This window comes from Stegostoma tigrinum, chromosome 5, assembly GCF_030684315.1.
Source record: "Stegostoma tigrinum isolate sSteTig4 chromosome 5, sSteTig4.hap1, whole genome shotgun sequence".
Classification (NCBI taxonomy): Eukaryota; Metazoa; Chordata; class Chondrichthyes; order Orectolobiformes; family Stegostomatidae; genus Stegostoma; species Stegostoma tigrinum.
Window position 1 is genome coordinate 35210325 of NC_081358.1, and position 22371 is coordinate 35232695.

Here is a 22371-nt window from a genome sequence, read left to right on the forward strand (position 1 = left end):
AGACAGACATGAAGTCTTCAGTGGCCTTCAGTATCATAACAGTACTGTGATTCCTTCTGTTAAAGTCATCAATCTTGGTGCAGCACAGTGACTCAGTGGATAGCACTGCTGATTCACAACGCCAGGGACCCAGGTTCAGTTCTCAGCTTTGGGTGACTATTTATGTGGAGTTAGCACATTCTTCTCGCGTCTGTGCGGGTTCCCTCCAGGTGCTCCGGTTTCCTCTCCCACTTAGGTGAATTGGCCATGCTAAATTGTGCAGGCTAAATGGAGTCGCCATGAAAAATGCAGGATTGGGGCTTGCAGGGAACGTGTCTGGACGCGAGGGTTAATGCAGTCTCGATGGGCTGAATAGCCTACTTCTGCACTGTCGGGGTTCCATAAAAATTCTGATTAACATGAGCAATTGCACAGAAGGTTATATGCGCGCGTGTGTGTGTGTGTGTGGCGGAGACAGGGAGCGTGATGAAGCACTCGATGTTTAAATGTGCAGATGCAAGTATTATATGTATGGCACCTTCCAGGACCTCAACCAGATTCCACATCCCTCACCTCATGATACCTCAGTTTCCCCAGAAATACGGAAATCAATGAACTTGGGGCATGTTTTGCGCTAGGACCAGAAGAGCCAAGTTGAGTTAAATAATTCACATTGCATTTATATTCTATACTGTGTGGGTAAACAAGACAAATTCAATACATTGCATATTGTTGTGGCACATGTGCACTGTGTGTGAGCTCTTTCGACTTCAGTTGTTGGAAGCAGCGATTCTAGAGTGGAACCACCCACTGACGTGGATCATGTAGTTTAGTCAAAATCAGAAAGACATGAGCTTGTTTGGTGCCGCGAGTTTGAGAGGTGAAGATGCTTTGTAAATTCACCGCAAGATTCAGAGAGTAACAGCAGGGGCAGGATTACCATTCAGGACAGATTTACAGTTTTACTGAGTATTGTTTGACAGTTAATGGGAAGGTCCCGGTAAGTGCGTTGCAAATATTTTGGTTTTAAAAACAAGAAACTTTGAAAAGCATTGGGAGGTGTAGTCTCCGGTGTAATAGTGTTGCTGTTCAGACTTCCTGCTGTGGGCCTCAGCTAACGCTTTGTAACGGGGGAGAAGTTTTCAGAAAATACCAGAGAAGAGGTTTTAATCTGTATGGTTTTTCATTTGTAATTGAGATGTAAAGCCATAAAGGATGATTATTCAGTGACATTTCTCCCTTAATAAATATCATTCTGGGTTTTAAAAATAACTGGGATTTATACTTTAGGGAGAATGATACAAGTTTCTAGTTACATTTTATTTTACAAAATTCATCGCACAATTCATTAGAGATATTCATTCGCAAAATTCATTAGAGATATTCCCTTGCAAATGGGGCGATAAAGTTACTCCTGCAGTCTGAATCTGCCGTGTTAAATAGGTCAGTTTGATCAACGACCAGAATTCAGGTTTTTTTTATCGTTTCCAACTGCCCTGTTAATCTGTTCAGTGACACTGTCCCCGAAACGCTAACATCGTCCAAAAGACTATCCAAGAATAAACTTAATAAAACCCTAGGCAGAGATATTAGGACACGGGTGGGACCTGCTGGCTTGGGTGGGGGGACAAACGGACCCGAAACGTTACCTCTGATTTCTCTTCACAGGTGCTGCCAGACCTGCTGAGCTTTTCCAGCAACGTCTGTTTTTGCTCCAGGTTCAGAGGTAGGGACATTGCCACTTCGCTGGAAGAGCCCTAAATTGACCCCACTCTGTAAATTGGAAGAGGTAATCCGCTGGACAGGTTAGTGTGATTGGACAGATCCTCCTGCTTTCACTGAAACCTGGGGAGTAAATGACAGCTCGCCCTTTCTCACTGGTGTCGGGGAGCCGTGGTTTTAGTATGTAAACTTACACTGTATGTTAAGTTACACAGTACAGAAGCCATTTGTGGACTTGTATCAGTGTATTTAGCTTCACGTATTGTTAGGATAGAAACTGGGAGCGTGACATTTCTGCTTTTCCAAGGTGACAGATAATGAGCGGCACTATTTGTTTGGCAACTGGTCAGATTGCTGTTTCCAATGAATTAGTGATTTGTGTAATTGTGTTTTAAAGGCTAGATTGCTCGGTAGTTTATATAACCATCATGTTTTGGCCAGGGTACAGCTCGGAGCAGCCTGCATAGTGCAGCTGGGATTGTTCATTCGAGTAGCTGCCTTTTCAATGGCCGACAGCCCCTTCATTGAGGAAACCCGGCCTTACGGCTATAAGGAGGGTCTGGAATGGGGATATGAGGAAGGTGAGATCCTGAACAACTTTGTTTTAAAGTGTGCAAATGGAAACGCGATATTTTTGCCACCATTGGCACGCATTTCCTTCATTAAAGAAGCCATATAGCCGTTCTGAGGAAGGGTCACCGGACCCGAAACGTTAACTCTGTTTTCTCTTTCACAGATGCTGCCAGACCTGATGAACTTTTCCAGCAACTTTGTTTTTTTTGCATATAAAATTAAACTTTGCATTTTAAAACTTTGTTTGTTTCCATGGTGAGGGATCTAACACAAACAGATATGCCTTGATACCTAGAAGTAATTCTCTTTTGGCAGTCAGCCAATTTGCGAACTTATTTTGCAAAGTTTGGCTTATTCAGACCATTTTAAGTCACCCCAGTCCAAAACAGAGATGCTTAACTGATATTTGATAATATGCTAACTTGTAAGCTGTCAAACTCATATTCTCAGTGTTAAAATTAACTTTCAACTTTAGTTTAGGAAAAACTTCTATTTGGCGTTTGAATCTAGCTTTAGTTTTGCCATTTTTAAAATCCTTTTAAAAGTATGAATTCAGGTATATATATGTTGGTCACTTGATCAATGTGATTTGCTCTGTTTCAGGAGTGGAATGGGGCCTGTTGTTTCCTGAAGCAAATGGAGAGTATCAGTCCCCGATAAACCTGAACTCCAGGGAGGCAAAGTATGACCCTTCACTATTGGAAGTACGTTTATCACCAAATTATGTTGTTTGTCGAGATTCTGAAGTAATTAATGATGGTCACACTATTCAGATACTGCTGAAGTCCAAATCAGGTATGTAAAAATATGAACCAAGTTTGGGTTGTGCAACAGATTGTGAAATGTTTATTTTTGACTTTGTGTGTCTCCTTCAATGCATCATTTTGATCTTCTTCCCATAAGGTGTGAAAGGAAAGCTGCCTATGTTGATGGGTTTAATCTATTCTGTTTTGTTGTGCTATCATTCAGCAGATTCCTCAGCAAATTAATGTTGTGTAAAACACAGCATAAACAGGACTGTATTAAAAACTGAAAGAACCACTGATGCTTAAATCAGAAACAAAAACAGAAGTTGCTGGAAAAGCTTAACAGGTCTGGCAGCATCTGAGGAGAGAAATCTGAATTAATTTCAGGTCCGGTGACCCTTCCTCTGATTTCTCTCCACAAATCTGCTGAGCTTTTCCAATGATTTCTCTTTTTGTTTCTGATTTACAGCATCAGCAGTTCTTTCAGTATTTTGTGTTTAGAGGACGTTCTTTTTTTTTAATCCCATTCAGTGGCATTTCACTCACTTGGATGAAACAGTATGTTTAATTTAGTATGTTTTTCCAAAGAGAGTGATTGGATTTATATCTGCATCCAGTTTTCACACCAGAATTGATCGTCATTGGTTTAAATTTTACCCAATGCTGTCCCACTGGAAGATGACACCGACTAAACACAATATAGAAAATTTCCTATTATCAAACGAATATTAACTTTCAGAAGTGATTTTGATTGTGAAATGGTCATGAACTCTTTCAAGATTCAGGCTTGTATTGAGCATTTTGTGGCTTGTAAGTATATATTGAACTCCACAACACAGAAAAACATGCTTGATAAATTGTAAGCTCCTGAGTGGAAATTAAAAATAAGTCTATGATCTTTGGATGTTGAAGTAGGAGCAGGAGTCGGTCAGTTGGCTCTTCAAACCCACTCCATCATTCAAGAAATCATGACTGATCATCTAACTCCATTCCCTGTCCCTGCTTTTCCCTCACACCATTTGATTCCTCTAGCCTTAAGAACTATTTCTAATTTGTCGCCCATGAAAACATTTCAATGTTTTGGGTTCAGCTCGTTTCTGTGGCAGAGAGTTCCACTGGTTCACTGCTGTCTAGGTGAAGACATTTCTCATAAAGACAATAATGGTTCAGATGCTTACGAAAGTCCTGTTCATTGACTTTGTTATGTCTTCAATATAAACACTTCAGAATTAATTGTGGTAGTTTTACAAACTAGCTGCAAGGCAGGCACCTCATTCACTTGGAGCACAGATCAGAGACCAGTACACTTACACCATGAAGAACAGAAATAGGTTATTTGGCCCCTTGATCCCACTCCCCTATTCAGTGGGATCATGGCCGATCCAAGATGCCTCATGTCCCCATCTAGTTCTGTGTCTTTGGAGAATAGGAAATTGTACATAAATGAGGTGAGATTAGGTACTATTGAGATATATATTTAGGCAAATGGGTCTCCCGCTGCTCACTAGTGAGATTCAAACGTGTGGAAAATTAGACTTCTTTCCATGATGTTGAAAATTATCGTTTGCAGAACTTTTTGTATTTGCCCAAATGACTTACCATTGCTCACATCGTTCAGGGGCTGTGAAAATTCAATCTGAGGAAACCATGATGACTCCCAAAGCCAAACCTCATCCCCAACTTGGTTTTGGGTCCACAGACTAATCTGTCCAATCTCCTTTTGAATGTTTGCAGTAAAGGAAGGTTTCTTATTCTTTACTTATTAACAAAATGATGACATCACTGGCTACACAGTATTTGTTATCCATCCCTAATTGCTCAAAGAGCAGTTCAGAGCTAACCACATTGCTGTGCTGTAGGCAAGACCAGGTAGGTTGGCAGTTTCCTTACCTAAAGGGCGGCACGGTGGCTCAGTGGTTAGCACTACAGCCTCACAGCTCTAGGGACTCGGGTTCGATTCCAGCCTCGGGCGACTGTCTTTGCGGAGTTTGCACATTCTCCCTGTGTCTGCGTGGGTTTCCTCTGGGTGCTCCAGTTTCCTCCCACAGTCCAAAGATGTGCAGGCTAGGTGGATTGGTCAGGCTAAATTGCCTGTGGTGTTCAGAGGTATGTGGGTTATAGGGGAATGGGTCTGGGTGGGATGCTGCAAGGGGCAGTGTGGACTTGTTGGATGGAGGGCCTGTTTCCACACAGTAGGGAATCTAATCTAATTTAAAGGACATTAGTGAACCAGGTAGGTTTTTCCAACAGTCGACAATGGATTCATGATCATCATTAGACTCGTAATCCCATATATTTTATTGAATTGCCATGATGGGATTCAAGCCTGGGTCTCCAAAATGTTATCCAACTCTTGGGATTAACAGTCCAGCAATAATACACTAGGCCATTGCCTCCTCAAAGTTAACAACTGTCAAAAAAAGTATCTCTAAACAATTAGCCTGTTTCAATCCATTGAGTTTACATTTGTGCTCCAAAGATGTCTCTAATGCATCCAAGTGAAATTTCTAATCCATGTGTATCACACTTCCCATATGTGTCCTTTCTGATGAGTGGGTGAACAGCATAACCTTAGCACCAATACTCCATGACAGAAAATGGTTCTTGTGTAGAACCTCTAGCATTACGACAGTCTTTTATCTGAGTGTGTAAAAGTTCCCTTTCTCTGCTAAGGTCACAGGACAGAGTCTCATTAAGTCTTCCATGCCTTTACAATTTGTCAGGTTGTTCCATTGTGCAGTTGACTAACTATATGTTTTTGTAGAGTGATCGTTGTTGCTTGAGAGGAAAAGTGGCAGTTTATGTATGACAAGGTCTAACAAATGTCATTAAAATAGACCAATTTGCACTTTGTGGTACTGTTATTGGCTGATACTCAAAGTAAAGTAGGGGTGAGTGTAACAGCTTGTTTGTTTGTTCAACTCAGCTGGGGACTGTTTGATAATTCACTTGGAGTTTGGGTTCTGGATAGCATCTATAACTAATCAGAAGATTAATTGTGCAATTGGACAGATAAGAAATTACTAATTTCCATGTGATATAAAAATAAATTACTCATCTAGATTGCATTATTGTGTAGAAATTTTTTTTGTCTGAAAGAAGAAGCAAATGTATTCATATAGGGTACGATAAACCAGAAGAGAATTTGTTCTGACTTTTCTGAAGTTCTAGGTACTTAATGAGAACAGTGCTGTGTAATTTGCAGATTTAGAATCCCCACAACAACCTGGTCTACCTCTGTCACCTTTCTGATTTTATATCACTTCATTAAGGCACTATTTTTAACTTGAATAGCAAGAGTCTATTAGCCTACTTTCTGGGCTATTTTATGACCTGGAAAAGGTAAGTTTTACTTTAAAGTGTATAAATTCAGCTCAGATTAATGACCCTGAAGAATTTCATTCTATGTTGACTGCAGATGAAAACATATTTGGTGTAAAATTGTCTGTGGACAACTGAAGTTTTACATTGAGTGTATAGAATTTTTTTGATTGTTTATAGTTTTAACTGGTGGCCCGCTGCTTGGAAATCATGAATATGAATTACATGAAGTTCGATTTCACTGGGGCAAAGAGAACCAGCGTGGCTCTGAGCATACTGTTAATTTTAAAGCTTTTCCAATGGAGGTAAGTGTCAGACCAAACAGACATTTGTACGTTATCCAGAATTGTAGTGGAATGCATGAAGTTCAAGACACCTCTTTTGGAAATTGTACAACAAAAACAAAGAACTGCAGATGCTGGATGTCTGGGGCGGGGGGTGTGGGGGAACCCCAGAAATTATCAGAAACTTCATTGGTCTGGCAGCATCTGTGAAGAGAAAGTAGAGTCAACATTTCAAGTCCAGTGACCCTTCCTCAAAACTGCAAGTTAACTCTGCCTTCTCTCCATTGTTGCTGTCAGACCTGCAGAGTTTCTCCAGCAATTTATATTTTGGTTAAAAAAAAGGAACAGCAGGAGGCCATTCAGCCCTTTGAGCCTCCTCTGCCATTCTTCATGAGCATGGCTGATCACCCAACCCAATAGCCTAATCCTGTTTTCTTCCCATAACCGTTGACCCAAAGAGCTACATCTAGCTGCCCCTTGAATACATTGAGTTTAAACACACACTACTTCATAGAACATGGAACATAGAACAGTACAGCACAGAACAGGCCCTTCAGCCCACAATGTTGTGCCGACCATTGATCCTCATGTATGCACCCTCAAATTTCTGTGACCATATGCATGTCCAGCAGTCTCTTAAATGACCCCAATGACCTTGCTTCCACAACTGCTGCTGGCAACGCATTCCATGCTCTCACAACTCTCTGTGTAAAGAACCCGCCTCTGACATCCCCTCAATACTTCCCTCCAACCAGCTTAAAACTATGACCCCTCGTGCTAGCCATTTCTGCCCTGGGAAATAGTCTCTGGCTATCAACTCTATCTATGCCTCTCATTATCTTGTATACCTCAATTAGGTCCCCTCTCCTCCTCCTTTTCTCCAATGAAAAGAGACCAAGCTCAGTCAACCTCTCTACATAAGATAAGCCCTCCAGTCCAGGCAGCATCCTGGTAAACCTCCTCTGAACCCTCTCCAAAGCATCCACATCTTTCCTGTGGTAATGAACTCCACAGACTCACCACTCTTTAAGTGAAGAAATGTCTCCTCTTCTCCATCCTAAATTATCTACCCCGAATCCTCATACTGTGACCCCTGGTCTTGGACATAACTACCATTGGAACATCCTCCCTGCATCTATCCTGTCTAGTCCTGTTAGAATTCTATAAGTCTCTGTGAGATTCCCCGCCGCCATTCAACTGAACGCTGGTTAAAATAACCCAATCTAGTCAATCTCTCCACATGCATCAGTTCTGCCATCCCTGGTATCAGCCTGATAAACCTTCGCTGCACTCCCTTGAGAGCAAGAACGTCCTTCCTCAGGAAAAGAGACCAAAACTGGACAAAATCTTCCAGGTGTGACCTCACCAAGGCCCTGTACAACTGAAACACGTTCCTGCTCCTGCACTTAAACTCTTGCAGTGAAGGCCAACATACCATTTGCCTCTTTTTATCTGCTGCACCTGCATGCTGCCCTTCAGTGACTGGAGGAGGATCCAATCCAAAGAAGTTCCTTAGTGCATTGTGAGGGGGAGTCAATAATGTATATTATTGCTGGCATTTCTCAACCATTAGGCACTGAATCCTACATAGCTTACCTATAACTCTTTTTTTTGTTTTGAGTTGCTTTTTTCCTTTTCCACTCTATCCCCTCCCCAAATGTTCATAGATTCTTGGCATTAGTTCAGTAATTTAGCTTGTTTCTACATCTTGTTGTTGTGTCCTCACTTGCTCTTGGATGGGCATGGGTGGCGGGGAAAGGGACGTCTCCAAAGAAGTGTGAGGTCTTTATACTTGGTATCGTGACTTAAAGGCCTGAAGAATTAGAATGTGTGTTCGAAAGTGAAAATCACCTGATAACTGGGAAATGAAGAAATAATGTACTGCTGACAGTCCTTGATGGTGCAGCCTTGTATCTGGCAACTGTAGAAATGATTTGCTCTGAAGTGTCCCCATGGAGCATTAAAAGGTCACTCTCTTACTCTGTGTTTTATTTTCAAAGAGTCAGCCACTTAATCGGGCTATCTTCAAACAGGGCCATCTATTCATCAGAACAGTTCCTAAAGTTGGAACTTTAAAATTATAGCTTCATTTAGAACAAAATGGGGACAATGAATGACACAGCTGGAATATCAGAATCAGGTGACAAGATTCCTGATTTTTGCAAACCTCACTGAAATAATAAATAACATATTTTATGAATGATCATGTCTATTCAAGACTATTCAATGCAGGATCAGCTTTTGGCCGTATTTTACAAACCAGCTCAAGTTGTCGCTTGAAGACATGCGAAGCTATCGGAGTTACTGGGTTATTCAATATTCCATTCTATAATGCGGATTTACTTGCCTGTAGCAGAAAATGATGCAGAATGCAGGGTGACAGTGGGAACATGTTGACTGAGGAGAAGGTTCAGTGATCCGCTAGAAGGTCTGTGGGGAAAATCACTGAAAATAATATCTTATCCTGGCATTGTACTGAATACAAGTATCTGATGAGTTTGGAAAAAAAGTTGCCCTGTATTATTGTTCTTTTTGTATTTTGGCTGAACGCTTGGCTGGGAAATGTTTCATGAGTGTAGGAAGAATAAACATTATCTTCACAAAAAATAGAACATTCTTGCAGGTTTGAAATAAGAACATAAGAACCAGAAGCAGGAGTAAGCTGTCTGGCCCTTCGAGCTTGCTCCACCATTCAATAAGATCATGGCTGATCTTTTTGAGACTCAGCTCCACTTGCCTGCCCACTCACGATAACCCTTAATTCCTTTACTGTTCAATATTTTATCTCTCTTTATGCCCTAAAAACATTCAATGAGGAAGCCTCAACTGCTTCATGGGCAGGGAATTCTATGGATTCACGACCCTTTTGGGGAAGAAATTCCTCCTCAGTTCATTCCTGAAAGCACCCCCCCTTATTTCGAGCTATTCCCCTTAGCTGTAGTTTCACCCGCCAGTGGAAACAGCCTCCCTGCTTCTATCTTCTCTATTTCCTTCATAATTTTTGTGTTTCTCTCAGACACCTCCTCATTGTTCTAAATTCCAATGAGTATAGTCCCAGTCTACTCAATCTCTCCTCATAAGTCCAACCTTCTCAATACCAGAATCACCCTATTGAACATCCTCTGCACCTCTTCCAGTGCTAGTACATCCTTTCTCAAGTAGGGAGACCAAAACTGCCTGCATCACTTCAGGTGTGGCCTCACTAGCATCCTATACAGCTGCAGCATAACCTTCCTGCTTTTAAACTCAATCCCTCTAGCAATGAATGATCATATTCCATTTGTCTTAATTACTCATTGAACCTGCAAACCAACCTTTTGTGATTCATGCATAAGGACACCCAGGCTCCCCTGCACAACAGCATGCTGTAATTTTTCACCACTTTAAATAATAGCCCACTTTGCTGTTATTACTGCCAAAATAGATGACCTCACACTTACTAACATTGTACTCCATTTGCCAGACTCTTGGCCACTCACTTGACATATCTATATCCTTCTGCAGACTTCGTGACCTTTGCACGCTTTGCTGTACCACTGTTCTTAGTGTCATCCAAGTACTTTGATACACTACACTTGGTACCCAACTCCACTCTATCTATGCCTGTCATCATCTTGTACACTTCTTTCAAGTCACCTCTCATCCTTCTTCACTCCAATGAAAAAAGCCTTAGCTCCCTCAGCCTTTCCTCATAAGACCTGCCCTCCAGTCCTGGTAAATCTCGTCTGCACCCTGTCTGAAGCTTCCACATGTTTCCTGTAATGAGGTGACCAGAACTGAATACGAGATTCCAAGTGCAGTCTAACTAGAGTTCTTTAGATCTGCAGCATAACCTCAGCTCTTAAACTCAATTCCCCTGCCAATGCAAGCCAACACATGCCACATGCCTTCTTTACTTGGGTAGCAACTTTGAGGGATCTATGGATGAGGTCCACACTGCCGAGAATCCTGCCATTAACCCTGTATTCAGCATTCAAATTCAACCTTCTAAATGAATCAGTTCACGCTTTTCCGGGTTGAATTCCATCTGCCACTTCTTTGTCCGGCTCTGCATCCTGTCAATGCCCCCGTTGCAACCTACAACAGCCCTCCACGCTGTCCACAATTCCACCAATCTTCACGCCATCAGCAAACTTACCCACCCTACCACTTCCTCATCTAAGTCATTTATAAAGTTCACAAAGAGCAGAGGTCCCAGAGCAGATCCCTGCAGCACACCACTGGTCACTGAGCTCCAGGCCGAATACTGTACATCTACTACCACCCTCTGTCATCTTTGGACAGCTGGTTTTATATCCAGGCAGCCAAATTTCCCTGAACCCCATGCCTCCTTACTTTGAATGAGCCTACCATGTGGAACCTTATCAAATGCCTTGCTAAAATCCATATGGACCACATCCACTGCTCTACCTTCATGGATGTCTTTTGTCACATCCTCAAAGAATTCAGTAAGGTTTGTGAGGCATGACCTGCCCCCCTCAAAGCCATGCTGACTATATTTCTAATCAAACTGTGCTTTTTCAAATAATCATAAATACTATCTCTCAGAATCCTCTCCAATAATTTTCCCACTACAGAAGTAAGACTGACTGGTCTGTTATTTCCAGGATTATCCCCATTCCCTTTATTGAACAAGGGAATGATGTTTGTCACCCTCCAATCTTCTAGTACTACTCCAGTGGACAGTGAGGATGTGAAGATCATTGCCAAAGGAGCAGCAATCTCCTGCCTCGCTTCCCATAGTAACCTTGGGTATATCCTGAATGGCCCGGTGGAATTGTCAGTCCTCATGTTTTTCAAAATTTCTAGCACATCCTCCTTCCTAACATCAACCTGTTCGAGCATATCAGTCTGTTTCATGCTGTCCTCAGACGTCAAGGTCCCTCTCACTGGTGAATACTGAAACAAAGTATTCATTAAGGACCTCCCCTATTTCCTCTGACTCCGTGCACAAACTCCCTCCACTATCCCTGATTGGCCCTACCCTCACTCTGGCCATCCTCTTGTTCTTCACATAAGCATAGAACGCCTTGGGGTTTTCCTTGATCCTACCTGCCAAGGTTTACTCGTACTCCCTTCTAGGTCTCCTAAGTCCATTGTTCAGTTCCTTCCTGGCTATCTTGTAGACTTCTAGAGCCCTGTCCAAAACTTGCGTACTCAATCTTAAGTAGACTTCCTTCTTCCTCTTGACTAGATGTCCCACATGTCTTGACATCCAATGTTCCTTCACCTTACCATCCTTTCCTTGACTCAGTGGGACAGACCTATCCAGTACCTGTAGCAACTGCTTGCTTAACAATCTCCACCTACTTCCTTGATTATGTATTCAAGCATTTTCCCCACTGCAGAAGTGAAGCTCATGGGCTTACAGTTACTCACTTTTTGTCTGCACCCTTTTATTTATTTGAATAGTGGTGTCACACTTGCTGTTTTCCAATCTGTTAGAACTGCCCCTGAGCCCACTGAATTTTTGGTAGATTAACACTAATGTATTTGTTATTTCCCCTGCCATCTCTTTTTGCTCCGTGGGAGGCATTCCATTCGGACCAGGAGACTTGTCAACCTTTACCCGCATTAGCTTACCCAACACTACCCTAAAAGATCCTGAAAGCAGTTAACAAAGTGTTGCTTAAACATAGTTTCAAAAAACTTGTTAACAGTATTGTTTTGGTGCCAGAGGATGAACAGACTATTTTTTTAAGAGCAGAAAGTTATTCTATTAATTCTTTTAAATAACTTTGGACATTGAGGGAAAGGCAGGTTTATATAAGTCAGTGGTGAGGCTGCAGTTGGAGGACTGTTTGCAGTTTTGGTACTTCATTAGGTGACATGACATTAAAAGTTATAGAGACTTGAAAATATTGTACAAATTCCTGGAGAAACTTAGCACATCTGGCAGCATCTGTGGAGAGTAAAGAGTTAACGTTTCAGATCCAGTGACAGTTCCACAGAACTGATGATAGCTTGGAAAAGGATGGATTTTATCTAGAAGGTGAGATTGGATAAGAGTAAATGATAGATGGAGATAGAGAACAGTTCCACAGACAAAGGAGTGAGCAAAGGTCAGTCTGATGGAATGAATAATTGCTAATGAGAGCTATTAGTGACTGACAATGGGTTGTGTGTGGTAGCAACCCATGTGATGTACAGGGGTTGAGGCAAGGACGTGGCCTCAAGCCACAGAATAGTTGAACTCAGCGTTAAGTCCAGAAGGTCGCAGGGTTCCCAAGTGGAAAATGAGATGCTATTCTTCCAGCTTGCACTGGCCTTCACTGGAGCACTGCAGCAAGCCTGAGAGAGAGATGTTGGTCAGGGAGCTGGGCGGTGTATTGAAGTGGCAGGCAACTGGAAGCCTAGGGTTGTTTTTTTTTGTGGGCAGAATGTAGATGTTCTGTGAAGCGGTCACCGGGTTTGACACAGAGCCAGACTGATTTGTTTTTCCTGACAACGAAGTCATGTAGGAGGAGGAATCAAAGCCATTGTATCTGGTCCTGTGATTACAATTAGAAAGGAATTAAACTAGGGGAGCATGGATCCACCCAACTAAGAACACTGGAGAGCTTGTCGTCAACCATGTCAAAGTTAGAAGCAGGACAAGGAAGACGGACAGGTGTCTTATGTGACTTCGCCATAGTTCCAAAACAGGTTTCCGTACCTGAAGGGTTTGGAGGTATTCAAGCTTGGAGTTCTGTGGAAAAATTGGAAATGGATTTGTAAGGTGAACATGCATTCCAGTCTGATACTGCAATAACCCCTGAAATTACAGCAAGCCATTAGGGGTAAACCACTGGGTAACATGTGACAATCTAGTTAGTAGTGAAAATTGAAGAATGCGTCATGTGAAAAATGGTTCTTAGACGATACAATCGTTGTGTGAGCACTTTTGACCACATTAGAAATGATGATTATTGTTTTCAGGGCTCTATGTTCAAGAGTGTGACCAAACCCGTACCATTTCATAACCACACATGCTAAGAAGACTGAACTTAGCAAGTCAGAGCTGGTTAGTGTGTTTAATATAGTACATTTGAAAATTGTGGCAAATATCTCTTGTATTTCCTGACGTGGTGGTGGAACTAAATTGCTGTAAGTGGAGTAATGGGGTTGACACCGGATGACCTTGTTGAGCCTTCCCGATGCACTTTTTTACAGACGTCATTTGCTTGATCTTGAATATATTTGCTTAAATTGCCTTAAGCATGGGCATGAATTATCTTTATTCAAATTTTTAAAACATTTGGGATCTATGTCCTGTGAAAGACCTCTTTCTCCACAAAACCTGCGTATCTTTTGTGACTAAGTTATTTGTTTGTGTCTGTTATTTAGAGCTATTACAGTTTTCTGTTAATACAGTGAGGTGAACATTAGCATGTTTGGGAGACTGAAGTCCAAACTCTGCCTTCTAGACAGTTGTGATAGAGTTAGATTCCATAGATTATTAATTCCAACCCAAAATCTGTCATTTTCATTATTGGAATAAGTAGATAGTACTTTTAGAATGCTTTGTTTAATGCATTGGTTTTCTAGGTTCAAACACCCAGCTACCTGTCTGTTTTTATACATGTTTTTACATTTAAAATTCTTACTACTTTTCAGCTCCATCTTATCCATTGGAACTCTACTTTGTTCAAAAGTATTGACGAAGCTCTGGGAAAGAAACATGGGATAGCAATCATTGCTTTGTTTGTACAGGTAAGAATTTGATTGTAATCAAACAAACTATTTGTCCTCATCTGGAAGGATTGTGAATTGTTAGAAAATAGATTGCCATGTTGTTGTTGTTTCCTTTTTTGCAGCCTGATACAGTGTAATGATTGTGCAGTGTTTTCCAGTTTATTTCAATGTGCAAAATAGAAATGTAAAATTATAGGGGAAACATGGATGAGGAATTAGCAAAGGAACACAATTTTCGGAATCTACTGGCAATGCACAGGTATTGCATGAATCAGTCCCTTTAATTTAGCATTTGTATGCACCACACAAATAATTGAAATAAATGAACAATTAAACAGTTGGCTCTTAATCTATTAAAAAATCAACAGGAGGGTATGTGGCAAACAAGGCCAGAATTAAAGGAACACCAATGCCTTAAAAGGTTGTAGGAATGAAGGAGATAACAAAGTGTAGTGCTGGATGAACAAGGCAGGCCAAGCAGCATCTTAGGAGCAGAAAAGCTGACATTTCAGGTTTGTAGGTTTGGATGACCAGTGTTAAAACAATTAGCATATATTTGTTTACACAGTAGGTCATCAGTTTTAAGTTCACCTATGCACCAGTTATTTTTGCATTATTACAAACAAATAAATCCGTGGTTCATTCAATATTGTCTGATAGACTGCACAAAAAATGGCACCATGTAATTAACTCAATTTATATTCAGGGCAAACATGAACCACGCAATGTAAGGTTTTGAATATTTTGCAGATCGATTTGAAGCCATTTTTTGGCTCTGCAGAATTATTGAAATGTTGGGTTCAGACAATCTGAAGGTGTCCCCACTTTTGGTAGCTTGTAGCTTTTTTTTTGTTGTTTTTCCCTTTTTAGGTTGTGTCTCATTTCAGACATTTATGAGCTGTGTGTAGAATAGTGAAGTAGTGGAACCTGAAACTATGAAACATTGAAGATTGCAATAGATAAACGCTTAAAGTCAAAGTGGAAATGGCTGACATTTTCAGAAGCAATCATCAGTGGACCAGAGATCCAATCTGTCCTCTAAGAACCTGCTCGTTCCAGATATCAATCTAGAAAACTTAACTATGGCTGGGTCAAAATCCTGGAAATTCCCTTCTGTGGCTGTTCTCATACCCCAAGGACAGCAACTATTCAAGAAGGCATTTCATCATCAATATCTCCATGGCAGTTCGGGATAGGCAATAAATGCTGGCCTCACCATAATGCCCTGGTTCTGTGAATGAATTTAAAAAGAGGTTCTTTGGCCAGTAGTCTTAGAAATCACTGTAAATGTCAAATAATATTGTCTGAGTTAACCATCTTTCCTCAGAAGAAATAGACAAAAGATGCTGGGAGGAGCTGAATTTGATTGGGAATCAGCTCAGTGCCACTTTTGCTAATTTTCACGGAGGGTCAAGATTGCATTTGCCCAGGATTTGTATCCTATACGATTGAGTACTGTTTATTGTTCACAAGGCGGGGGCGGGTACAATGGTTCGAATTGGCTTCAATGTATACTGTGAAAAACCCCTCCTCTGTGTAACTGTCCTTTGTAAGGCTTCACGTCACTCATGAGAGTCTGTGCGCTCGTACAGGGAAGGGTTACTTATTCCACTGGTTCCTTTGATAAAGTTCCCAACCCGCTTTTGCTGTTTTCATGCATGTCATTGGTACTGTATCAAACCAACAGAGTCATGTGCTCTTTGAGCTAGAGAGAGGAAGAATGAGGAAAGAGGCTTTGTCATCACTTTACCAATATCTGAGCTTTCACATTAACTTAAGAAACAAGGGCAGTGGGACAACTGATAAGAGTTACAAAAGTTTGAAACAATTAACCTGTGAGAGTTTTGATGTATATGATGGGAATAAGCAATAGGTGTGACTAATGATGTGGGTGCATGCAGACAGGAGGAACATTGAAGTTTCTTGTGACTTGTGACTGACTATAGGAATTGAAGAAGGAAAATATTGAGCGTGGAAAACTGTAAAGGAAGTGAGAGGTAAATGAGGTGTCTTGCTCTAATCCATGATTAGAGACGACAAAACTGCAGATGCTGAAATCCAAGTCGGCAAACAGGAGGCTAGAAGAACACAGCAGGCCAGGTAGCCTCTGGAGAAAAGGAGCAGTCAACGTTGACTGCCTTAATCCATGCTTGTTAAGATTATTACTTTCTGTCCTTCTGCCTGGACCTGGAGACAATGCTGGAAACAACCCATATTGTGCCGTGTAACTCTTGTTTATACCTGTTTATGAAACTAAAGGTGTGTGCTTATTTCCCTGAGTCATGTGGCTGTATGGAATGCTCTGTCCCCATGGTTGTCAGTAGTCCACGGCTACTTCAGATGTTGCTTAGAATCCTAGTCAACCCCAATCACCAAATGTATTGTGCACTAGCCGAAATGCTGGGCACAAAAAATAATACTCTTTGCCACTTCCTGCTTTTCTCATGGTCAGGCAATTCTCAGAGGTGATTAAATGTATTCTGCTGCTCTTCCTCTGTTCTGTATATGGTGAGTGGTGTGACTGGCCCAGGAATGATTCTCAGACAGCATCTTCCGTACCCACAACTAGAAGGACAAAAGCAGCACATACATGGGAACACACCACCTACAAGTTCCCCTCCAAGCCATTCCCTATCCTGACTTGGAGATATATTGCCATTCATTGACTGTTGTTGTTTGTAAATTCTGAAATTCTCTCCCTAAGGACATTGTGGGTCTGCCGACAGCACATGGACTGTAGCAACTCAAGAAGGCAGCTCATCTCTACCTTCTCAAGGGCAACTAGGGACAGGCAATAAATGTTGGCCCAGCCAGCAACACCATGTTGCATGACTGAACTAAAATAATGTGACGCAGGGCGTAATCTCATTGGCAGCACCAATTGTAAAACTATTTATGTGGCTCAAAAAAAGCTGGAAACATTTCCATACTTATCAGTCATAAGTACAACACAAGCATTTTAAATTTTTAAGAGGAAATGTTTGTCAACTTTCAAAATAGGTTTAAATTTTATTCAGTGATCTAATGTTCTGCTGCTCTGACAACTCGTTGAGAGCACAAGGTTCGGGGTCATTATGTTTAATGTGTTTCACTATTAGCCAAACCAGTTATTAAATATAAGCCTATCTGTTCTTGCTATATGAGAGGGTTAAGCTTCTCTTTTTAAATGTTTCTTAATTTTATATCAGAGATAATGGAAACTGCAGATACAGGAGAGCTCGAGGTAACAAAGTGTGGGGCTGGATGAACACATCAAGCCAAGCAGCATCTTAGGAGCACAAAAGCTGACGTTTCGGGCCTAGACCCTTCATCAGAAAAGCTTTCTTGGTCTGCTTGGCCTGCTGTGTTCATCGAGCTCCTCACATTGTTATCTCTTATTTTTATATGCTGGAAGTGAAAATGACTAAACAAAATAAGTATCTCTTTTTCTTTTCCTGCTGCAGATAGGAAAGGAACACTTGGGTCTAAAAGCTGTCACTGAAATCCTTCAGGAAATCCAGTACAAGGTAATCTGTAAAGCATTTTCCCAACAAAAAAGACTTTCTCTCTTGTTGAGATTCAACATCTTTCAAAGTATAAACAAGACAAAAGATGGTAACACTGATAATGGGCTCTGTACACATTGCACGTCTGTATTCAGGCATAGAGAAGTAAACCAGCATTTGGTGTGTAAAAGTAAAACGAAACAATATTGACACTAGAGATAATGGGAACTGCAGATGCTGGAGATTCCAAGATAATAAAATGTGAGGCTGGATGAACTTCAATGTGGACTTCACCAGTTTCAAAATCTCCCCTTCCCCTACTGCATCCCTAAACCAGCCCAGTTCATCCCCTCCCCCCACTGCACCACACAACCAGCCCAGCTCTTCCCCCCCACCCACTGCATCCCAAAACCAGTCCAACCTGTCTCTGCCTCCCTAACCGGTTCTTCCTCTCACCCATCCCTTCCTCCCACCCCAAGCCGCACCCCCAGCTACCTACTAACCTCATCCCACCTCCTTGACCTGTCCGTCTTCCCTGGACTGACCTATCCCCTCCCTACCTCCCCACCTACACCCTCTCCACCTATCTTCTTTACTCTCCATCTTCGGTCCGCCTCCCCCTCTCTCCCTATTTATTCCAGTTCCCTCCCCCCATCCCCCTCTCTGATGAAGGGTCTAGGCCCGAAACGTCAGCTTTTGTGCTCCTGAGATGCTGCTTGGCCTGCTGTGTTCATCCAGCCTCACATTTTAATATTGACACTAATTCTTTTGGCACCTGGGATTGTAAGTACCATTTAGTGATACATGAGGGTCATCTTTCTCCTGCAAAATATTGTAACATCAGAGCACTCCAAACTAAATTAATTTTAGCATCTCTAGTAGTTAAACTTGTAGAATGCGACTTATCTTCAAATATACGTGAGGATGACAGGTCAGAAAATACCTTCTGATCCATCTAGACTTTGTCCCACACAACTACAATGTATTTTGCATCACCATATATCAGCTTCTTACCCAAAATGTCTTCAAGGCAGAGATTGATTAAATTCTTGATCTCGCAAGGAATCAAGGGCTACGGGGAGAGTGTGGGTAAGTGGAGTTGAAATGCCTATCAGCTATAATTAAATGGCGGAGTGGACTCGATGGGCCGAATGGCCTGACTTTCACTCCTATGTCATATGGTCTTAAAAGCTATGCATTGTGTTGGGAAAGATGGATAAATGCACAAATACTGGGTCAATTAGGGGGAGGAATAATTGGATAAAGCTTCCAGAAACTGATGCAGAAAGGCTGAAGAATTTAATTTGTATGAAAGAATGAATTGTGCAGTGATAAAGAGCCAGTTGAACAATTTACTCCAAGCAAGACCAGTGTGATGCTGGCAGAACTTAAGTTTGCTTGTTTGGAACGGCATTGAAATGAAGAATTCTGCTGGTTACATCATAAGCGGCATTGTACATTTAATCATTAAAAAAAGTCATAACGAAGCTTCCAGCTTGATCTCCACAAATGTATGTTTTCCAACAGTGTCACTGGGGTAGCAATTAACCTAATTTTCAATCCTTATTCCCCACCCCCAAGATCAATCATCTTTCTTAGTGGGAGGAGAGATTTGAAGGAATTGAGTGACTGAGAATTATAACAAGTGACATTCCTGATTAGACAGTGATATGGGATTCCAGTTGGGAGGGGTAGGGTGAGTGTGTGTGTGTGTGTGTGTCTGTCTGCATTCCAGCATTGAAATCGACATTGTCTAGAAATAGATTGAGGAGGGGAAATTGGTTGGAAAAATTGCATTAGTTATCAGAATAAGGCAATTGTACAAAAAATATGTGAGTGAAAGTTAAATAAATGGATAAAATGATCTTTCTCAACAACCGGAATTGTTTGAAGAATCTGAGTGGGGAACGTGCTGGATGGGGAAAATTAGTTATATAGGAGCCAAAATGTCAAAGTTACGATGGTGGATTCAGAAAGAACATTGAGCTGTTTATATGGCAGGTTGGACCTCATGTCGACCTTTGGTTGCATTGGTGGTGGGGTGGGGGATTCCTACTTGTATTTTGCTTTCATGTCATGAATATTCATTGTCTTAAAACTTTGTGAAATAAAGCCCAAGCTTTAAGAAGGTCAGTGACACATAGGAACCTCCTGACCCCCATGTCAGGTTCCAGCGCCATGTCCCCGTCTGGTCTGCACCATTTCAGTTTGAGCTGAGTGACTGTCCTTGTTGAACTTTGTGGCACAGGAGTGAGCAGGAGAATGGTGGCCTGGATGGCGAGGCAGGACTGGCAACTGAGAGTCTGTTGGAGCATGGAGAACTGGGCAAAGGAAAGTTGAGGGTAGGAGATGGGGTAAGAAGGATTGGAAGAGGTAGGACCATGGTGGGGTGTGGAGTGTGCAGAAGGAAGGACGTGTGTCATTGGAGTGATCACAGGGTGGGAGGGTGGGTGCGGCCAATATTAGTAAATGAAAAGAAGAGGCAAAAAGATCAATAATGTCCACATGTGGGTTCTGTGCATCAAACACAAGGTTTCTGTTGGCAAAGAGAATGGCTTTGGGCGTAGGAATGTGTTTGATAGAGAAGCAAGTCCATTGTGAGGTAGAACCTTCAAAGGTTTTGCATGGTCACATGACCAAACAGAAACATTAACAGCATTATGAGGAGGTTTCAAGAACAGAAGATGAATTTTGACGGGGATAGGCTGCAGAGCAAGGGATGATACAACCAGTCTCATGACAAGATCTTGGTGGTAGGATCAAAGTCTAAGATAACAAATTGAGGGTGGAAGGTCACAGATTGCAAAGGGAGGGTCATTGGCAGATTATAATGGACCATTTTCAAAAATTCACTGTTTCCACGAGTGCAGATCCAAGTGGGAGGAAAGCACTGAGGTGAATGCGGATCTTTTAATGGACAGTGAAGGCAGTAGAAAATCTCTTCAGCCAAACGAATGAAAACCCATGGCCTTTTTCACACTATTCATTCAGTAGAACATGTATTGTTCCATACGTCCAATATTCCCATAACCTTGGGAAGTGGAGCCATTGATGTGGTAAAGGAGGGTAATTGCTAATTAATATCTGAGGCTATAAGACTGGCAGCTGGCAGGAAGGACAGTCAGTGGGTTGTAATCCAGAAAAGGCATAGGGAAAGATCACTGGGAACAGTCAAGTTAAGTGCAGATATAGACAGACAACTTTTGAGATGAGACAGTGCTGGAGATACCTGAGGGTGTGCTGGAATGTGGTCACCAGAATCTGCCGCATTCTGTAGCAAGGTCTTTAGATGTGTAGATTCAGCCCCAACTGTAAAGATTCAATGAGGGGAGTAGTTTGAGGGGATTGAAAAGAATAGAGAGAGGCACAAAAAAATGGTTTGGACACCTGATTAGAAAAGTGGTGGATAGGAAGGCCTTGATACAGAGCTGGCCTGCTTCTCTACATGGCTCTTTTCATAGCCCACGTTAATTTACAGAGCTGTTGCCTAATGCCAGATCTGCCAAAGAGTGACTGCCCCTCCAAGTGTCAGCTGCCAGACCTTTTTAACTTTCATATGATTTGGGGGGGATCTGACTCCTCTCCCAAAAGCAGAAAGGAAACTCTTTCTCTTCTCGTTCTGCTATCTGGAAGAGGTTGTCACTGCTGAAATTCTACACGGTGTGTAGTGCAGTGGGGAAAATGCATACATGCTCATTTGGATTAACTTACAGATATTGTCTGTGAATCAGGGCAAATAACTGACTTAATTGGCTTGAGCAAAATCGGTCAGAGTTGACATGATGTTAGACCATCATGACTGGAACTAGGTACTTTGTAAAACCTAAATTAGTGAAACCTAATTCTAATTCTGTTCTTCCGTTCTAGATATTTTCATTTTCTTATTTTTTGCCTAGGGAAAATTGAAAACCATACCATGTTTCAATCCTAATACCTTACTTCCTGGTAAGTCTGTTTTTTGTTTGATCGTATTCTCTGTCTTGTTAGGCTCTCACAGTGGGACACTTGTAAACTCATTTTAAATGTTTCTGATTTTGACCATGTTTAGATCCGCTCCTTCGAGATTACTGGGTATATGAAGGGTCTCTGACCATTCCACCATGCTGTGAGAATGTGACTTGGATATTATTCCGATACCCTCTAACAATCTCTCAGTTGCAGGTATGTAATGAACTTCATAAGCTTCCCACTGTATGTGGGAGACTTGGAAAATCTCTCCTTTTGGTTTTTTTTAAGTAAAGCCCTTGAAACCATACAGGCCATAGAATCCCAAGCAAAGGTCAAAGATGAAATGATGGTTAACTTTTATCTTTTTCTGAACATCTGAACAGAAGTCAGGTAACCATAGTGACCAGTCAACAAGAGAATAAATAACTATTTTCCCCTTTGATTTAGCTGTTAAATGCCATTGTTTGAAGTTATTGTAAAATGATGTTTGATTTTAAAAAGAGAAACTGTTCAGCTGGAACAATTGAAACATGCCACTAAAAGTAACCCTCTGACTATTGTGATATTGTCCCAATTTTGCCTAGGCTAATTTGAATATTAATTTAATACAGTTAACTTAATTGTGTCATATAATGTTAA

The 22371-nt window shown here is 41.5% G+C and overlaps 1 protein-coding gene across 3 annotated transcripts in view; it reads left to right on the plus strand.

Annotated features, from left to right (window-relative positions):
- Positions 1–772: 772 nt before the first annotated feature.
- Positions 773–22371, plus strand: part of ca8 (carbonic anhydrase VIII) — a 68043-nt gene continuing 46444 nt past the window's right edge. Inside the window, exons 1-9 of one of the 3 annotated variants that reach the window (XM_048528443.2) lie at positions 777–979; positions 1648–1784; positions 2143–2282; positions 2878–3069; positions 6522–6646; positions 14222–14317; positions 17743–17805; positions 21681–21729; positions 21833–21945. In XM_048528443.2, the coding sequence (XP_048384400.1) occupies positions 2207–2282; positions 2878–3069; positions 6522–6646; positions 14222–14317; positions 17743–17805; positions 21681–21729; positions 21833–21945 (714 nt within the window). In that variant the 5' untranslated portion in view covers positions 777–979; positions 1648–1784; positions 2143–2206. Of the gene's footprint in view, positions 980–1647; positions 1785–1859; positions 1882–2142; positions 2283–2877; positions 3070–6521; positions 6647–14221; positions 14318–17742; positions 17806–21680; positions 21730–21832; positions 21946–22371 lie in introns of those variants that run through there. The other 2 variants (XM_048528444.2, XM_048528445.2) reach the window with 2 other exon arrangements.